This window comes from Aphelocoma coerulescens, chromosome 26, assembly GCF_041296385.1.
Source record: "Aphelocoma coerulescens isolate FSJ_1873_10779 chromosome 26, UR_Acoe_1.0, whole genome shotgun sequence".
NCBI lineage: Eukaryota > Metazoa > Chordata > Aves > Passeriformes > Corvidae > Aphelocoma > Aphelocoma coerulescens.
Window position 1 is genome coordinate 2,422,676 of NC_091039.1, and position 6,000 is coordinate 2,428,675.

Sequence of the window (6,000 nt, forward strand, 5' to 3'; positions counted from 1 at the left end):
GGCCGGGGGCGGCGGGGAGCGGGTCCCCCCGGCCCCACACCGCCACAATGCCAACATGGAGGGCAGCACCCCGGCACCTCCTCCGGGGCTCGGCGGGGCCGCTCCGGGCGCGAGGCCCCGGCCAACCCCGGGAGCCGGGGAGAGGCCGAGCCCGGCCGGGGCAGCTGCCCCCCGCCCCCGCTCCCTCCACTGCCGCTCCGGCGACTCCCCCACCGGGAGCTCCGACACTTGGGAGCCAGTTCGCGGAGGGAGCGGTCGGTCCCTTCGGTCCCCTCAACCCCGGCCCGGTGAAACTTCCGAGCGGCGGCGGGGGCGGCCCCGCCTGCCCGGGGTCACCTGCGCGGCCGCGGGCCGGGGGGGGGCCGGGCCGGGCCCCACACAAAGGCCGCTCCCGGCGGCGCCATGCGGGCACTCACCGGCGGCGGCCGCACCTTGCAGATGCCGGTCTGCTCGGCGATGGGCCGGATCTTGTGGATGAAGGCGAAGGGGTCGGCGAACTCCTCCCAGCTGGGCTCGAAGACGGGGCACTCGGGCGGGGGCAGGAACTCGGCCATGGCCCGGCCGGGGCGGCCGCTCCGCACCGCTCTCCGAACAATCTCCGGAGCCGCCGCGCTCCGTGCGCGTCCGCGGGGGGGCCGGGGCTGGGAAAAGAGTCCGCCCGGCCCGGGCAGGGGAGGGGGCGCGGCTGCCCCGCCCCGCCCGCGCCTTTGTGCGGGGGCGCCGGGGCCGGACCGGGGAGGGCCCGTTGGGGGCGGGGGGAAGAGCCAGCGGCGGATCCTCCGGAGCGCGGCCTGGCCCGCGCAGCGCGTATCCCACACCCGCTACCCGGGCCCCGGCGGAGAGCGAGGCCCCGAGAGCGTCGCTCACCGCGGCCGCTGGGGGTCCCTCCCGGTGCCCGCCGCCCCGCCGGGCCGCAGCTCCGCGCCCCCCGCTCCCGCCGCCTTTGTGCGCTGCCCCTCGCCTTGTGCGCGCTGCGGCCGCTCCCCCCAGCACCGCTGGTTCGGGGAGGCCCCTGCGCCGCGCTCCCCGCCCGCCGTGCCCCCCGCGCCCCGGGGCCGGTCCCGTCCCGCCCCCCGGGGCCGCCGGCGCTGTGTTTACATGCGCGGAGGGATCCGCACAGCTGACAGCGGACCACGGCCGGCGCTTCTTTTTTTAAAGAGCCTCTCCGCGCGCCGCCATTGGCTGCGCCCGGGACGCGTCACGCGCGGGGCGGGGCCGTCCGCCTCCGCGCGGCCGCATTGTCTGCCCCGGCCGCGGAGCCCCCGCGGCCCCGGCCCGGCCCCTTTGTTCAGGGGGAGCCGGGCCATTGTCCTGGCCGCCGGCCCCGGGCAGCGCGGGGGTAAGGAGCGGTCCTGTTCCTGAGGGAGCGCGGCGAGGTGCTCCCCCTCACACGCCAGCGGTTACCGGGGCCCCCCCGCCGGGGGTCCCACACGGGGCGGTCCCGGCCCCAGTAGCGGGGCTGGGAGGCGGTGCCGGGCGGGGGAGGGGCGGCCCCGCCGCAGCAGGCGCCGCACGTAGCGCACGTGCGCGGGGGGGCGGCCCCGCTCCCGCCCACGGACCGGCCCCCGCCCCGGCACCGCCCCCGCGCCCGAGGGACCCCCGGGAGGGACCCCCACACCGCCGGAGCCGCGGCTCCCACGGCCCCTGGAGGCACAAAGTCGCCCTCGGTACTTCCAAGTCACCGGTCCAGAGCGGAGCGAACCCGAGCGCTGTCACATCCGACAATGAAACAAACAATTGCAACTTTTGAGATGTGCACACAATGCTCAGAGTGTCATTTTTTGTAAAACTTCACGTACTAGCTTCAAATTTCCACTAAAACTCAGAAAAGCGTCCACTGTTAACTGCAGTGTCTAGGGAAGTAAAAAACCGAGTTCCAGAGCTGGCAGCAGCTTACCCCACTGCACACTGCCACAACAGGAACGCTCATGGGCTCAGCTCCCTGTCACGCAGCTGCTCCCACTGCACAGGAACACCTTCCCCAGGAGAGGGGATGAGGAGGAAGCTGTCAGCTCCCCAAGCTACTGCTCACAATTACAGTAAATCAAAAATTTGTGCAAAGTCCTCAGGGCCAGTTTAAGACAAACCTAATTCTTCCCGAAAATGGAGGAAAAAAAAGAAAGCAGGCACAGCTTTTGTAAAGCATTTGTGCAGGCAGTGTCAAAGGGAAAGATCCTCCTCTCTGAGCTGTCCCTGCTGGAGCCTCCCTGGGTGGATGCAGAGGAGCAGGACCCACACCCCGGGGGCTGTCAGCCACGGCTCAGAGGCTGCCAAGGGCACGCAACAAGGCACCAGCTCCGAGCCTGGCAGCACAGGCTGCCTCCATCACACCCTGGGCTCAGGGGCTGTGCTGGGCCAGGGCCGGGGCCAGGCCGAGCTCTGAGTCAGCACACGGCCCAAGGCAGCACAGCACCAGTGCTCAGAGCTGAGCTCTGCCAGTGTCACCCTTGCAGGGATGATGGGGCTGCGGGAGATCAGGCAGGCTCAGCTTCTGGGAGCCCCCGGAGGGCCCTCAGCCAGCAGGAGTGTCTCCAGCTTGCAAGAGGCTCCTGCCCTTTCGTTCCCTGAATTTGACCTACATCTGACATAAGTCACAGTACCCCCTTCCTTGTACAAAAGCAAGATCAGGTTTAGACAGGGAACTTCAACCATAGATGTGAAATACACCTTATCTGTTTGTCCTTCCATTTACATCAAGAGACCCTACAGTACAAATCACCAAATATCACCATCTGGAGAGAAAGCAGCTGGTTCACCTTCCAACAGCTGGGCTGCAGCACATCCCAAACTTGAGGGGCTCTGGCAGGGAGGAGAACACTACCTTTGAAACTTTGGGTCTGAGTGTCCCTGAGTGGCAGGGATGTTTGAACAACAGTGGATTATGGTGTTCCACAAATAAATCCATTTTTGCAATGGTTCCCCTGAGGACTCCTTTCATCAAGAACTGAAGGACCACATTCAGCAGAACTGTTTCTGCTACTTCTGTCACATCTAAAGGCCTCCCCTGGGACCATGATGAAAAAACACTCAGACACAGGTGTTTTACTTAGGTAGTTCTGATGGAGGAGAAAAACCACTTGCTACAAAGATCTGAAGATGAGCAGAGCAGGGAGATCAAGGGAGGACCCAGGGATAGAAAACAGGTGCCTTGAAGGGAGGGCAAGGTGGCTCAGGGCTGGATAAGATGGAGATTTAAGGTAAGCCCTAGAGGGTCTGTGTATCCCATCAGGCATCTTACTTGTCTTTCCTGCTAACCTTGCTACCTGCTAATGAAAGCACTTCATCACCACAAATGTGTAGCTTTGCATGCTGCCTTCTCTGTGTCTTCCCTCTGCTGTGACATCTGCAGTGTTTGTTCTGTTCAGAGGATTAGTGTGGCACAGCACTGTCTGGCTTAGAAACCCAATTCCCCAAGTGTTAGAGGCACAAACTGCAGGAAGGAGAGCCATTTCCCTCAGTTGGAATGAGAGTGCAGACATTCCTTCTTCATGGTTCAGTTGACTGCCATTAATTAACACCTTTTATTAGATAAGCTTTCTCCAAGCCTGTTCTATTTGTGCCCTGTGAGCAGAATTCCCCCATTTGCTGGAGCTCAGTGTTAACCCAGGAGCAGCTGCAGGGCTTGTGGGGACAGTGAGGAAATAAGGGAGCAGGAGTCCAAAACATAGTGCAAAGGCCGTGCAAAGGGGTTGGCCCAAGGTGAGGAGTGCCAAGGCTTCCAGCTGAAGCCAAGCATTCTTCACTACATCAGGGATTCATTCTTGGCAACTCCTCCATCCTCACCCAGCTGTGAGCTCCAAATAGAGCATCTGTCCTGAACCATTCACATCTGACTGTCCCTTCAGATGCCGCTGCAGCGCAGCTCCCCTCACACACCGTTTGCCTGCAGGAGTCCCATCAGCCTGGAGGAATATTTAGCAAATCTTTTGTGTTTTCTTGGATGGGCACCATACTGTGAACTTTCCTGCTAGTACAAACCTCCCCTTCATTCTCCTGCACCAGCCAGCACCTGCCTGGAGCACCTTGTTCACACAGTGTATATTGACTTGTTTGCATTTATGTATATGACTCAGACACTGCAAAGAAGATCACAGAATCCCAGACAGGTTTGGGTTGGGAGGGACTTCAAAGCTCGTCTTTTTCCACCCTTTGCCATGGCTAGGGACACCTTCCCCTATCCCAGGTTGCTCCAAGCCCTGTCCAGCCTGGCCTTGGACACTTTTCAGAGATGGGGCAGCCACAGCTGCTCTGGGCCAGGACCTCACCACCCTCACAGGGAGGAATTCCTTCCCAATATTCCATCTAACCCTGCCCTCTGACAGTGTGAAGCCATTCCCTTGTAAATAGTCTCTCCATCTTTCCTGTAGGCTCCCTTCAGGTACTGGAAGGCTACAATTAGGTCACCCTAAAGCTTCTCTTCCCCACACTGAACAGTCCCAATTTTCTCAGCCTTTCCTCGTAGGAGAGGTGCTCCGTGCCTCTGATCAGCTTCATGGCCTCCTCTGGACTCCCTCCAGCAGCATCACATCCTTCCTGTGCTGAGAACCCCAGCGCTGGATGCAACTCTGCAGGTGGGGTCTCATGAGAGCAGAGTAAGGAGCAGGTTAATCCTTCCCCCTTCTATGTACCTGCCCCTGCCATCCTAGACCAGCTCTCCTCTTCAGACAAAGGCTGGCTACCAGTCCCTTGACCCAACACCTTTCCATCCCAGTCTGGGTCTGTTTGGTTTAGTTCTGTGTTGCAGCAAGAGCTTCTACTGCAGCCACTTGTTCCAGCACCCACCGAGCACTGGTGCCATCAGCCTGGCACAACAGGAACACTGAGAAGAGCAGCTTTAGGAAACACCATACCCTGGGCTTCTGAGCAGACAGAAGATATCTGCTCTTGGGACACTAGAAAAGCCACGCAAACAGCTCCCAGAGGCTCAACAATGAACAATACTCAGGGAAATATGGTAACATTCCACAAGCTCCACTCCAGAATAACCCAGAACTGAGCTGGAGGAAATCCTGCCCAGGAGGTGCACTACCATGTCCAGGGACAATCAGCACCACACAACATGGAGTTGAAACTCCACTGAAGCCAAAGCCCTCATTTCATCAGCAGAGTTTGGCCTAATTAAAGTTCTACATGTTTAGAGGAGCACAGGGCTGGGACAGATGTGCTGAGCTTCCCTGTTCTTTGAGAAAATAGGCTCCTGGGAACAAACAGATTTAGTAAGCAGAATCTGTGACAGATCAAACCAAACCAGTTTTCCTGGGCAAACCAGCAGCCTGTACAAACCTGCAACGCAGTCCAAGTGTCATAATCAAGGCTAGAGAAGGGGTTTACATTTTCCAGCTGCTCCCAGAGATCGTGATGCATGTCAGTCCTTGAGAAACAGGGCTATTAGTGACAAGGCACTGCGATCTTGGGATCCTGGTCAAAATTATGGAGTATTCTGAATACACCAGGCTCTGGACATTTATAGCATAGCTCCCAGCTCAGACACTGCACTGGATCTTGCTCTGATGCCAGGTCAGACTGCCTGTCTCACACTGTGCCCTGGGTGAGGCTCAGCAGCAGCATTTAGATTGGGAATTAGGTACTTTGCTGGCAACTTTTGCTACAAGAGAACCATTGGTTTAATCTAGAGATGCCCTGGTACATCTCTGCCTTTCCTCCAGAAGCTGCCCCTCCATGCCCGTCCCTCTTTGCCCTGGCTGATCCCCTGCTCCCTGTGATCCCTTCTGCACTCCGGGGGAGCCAAAGAGCCCCAGCAGGTCTTAACTCCTCAGGCTGGAGATGTCAGTACAGGAAACCCTGCTGAGGGGCCTGCGGAGGGGGCAGGCAGGAAACCTGAGCCTTGGCTGTGGGCTGGAACCAAGTGGCCAAGGACAGAAGTCCCCCAGCTGCACACAGCTCCAGTGGGGACTGTCAACAGCCAGGTAAGAACAGCTGGTGAGCATGTGGAGTCAATATGGAAGCTCCTCTGCAGTTATGCAACTGCCTTCAGCATTA

The 6,000-nt window shown here is 59.5% G+C and overlaps 1 protein-coding gene across 1 annotated transcript in view; it reads right to left on the minus strand.

Moving 5' to 3' along the window:
• The window catches only part of KDM5B (lysine demethylase 5B), a 56,027-nt gene extending 55,120 nt beyond the window's left edge, over window positions 1-907 (minus strand). The window contains exon 1 of the mRNA XM_068995651.1: window positions 417-907. Within this exon, the coding sequence (XP_068851752.1) occupies window positions 417-554 (138 nt within the window). The 5' untranslated portion in view covers window positions 555-907. The remainder of the gene's footprint in view (window positions 1-416) is intronic.
• Window positions 908-6,000: the final 5,093 nt, after the last annotated feature.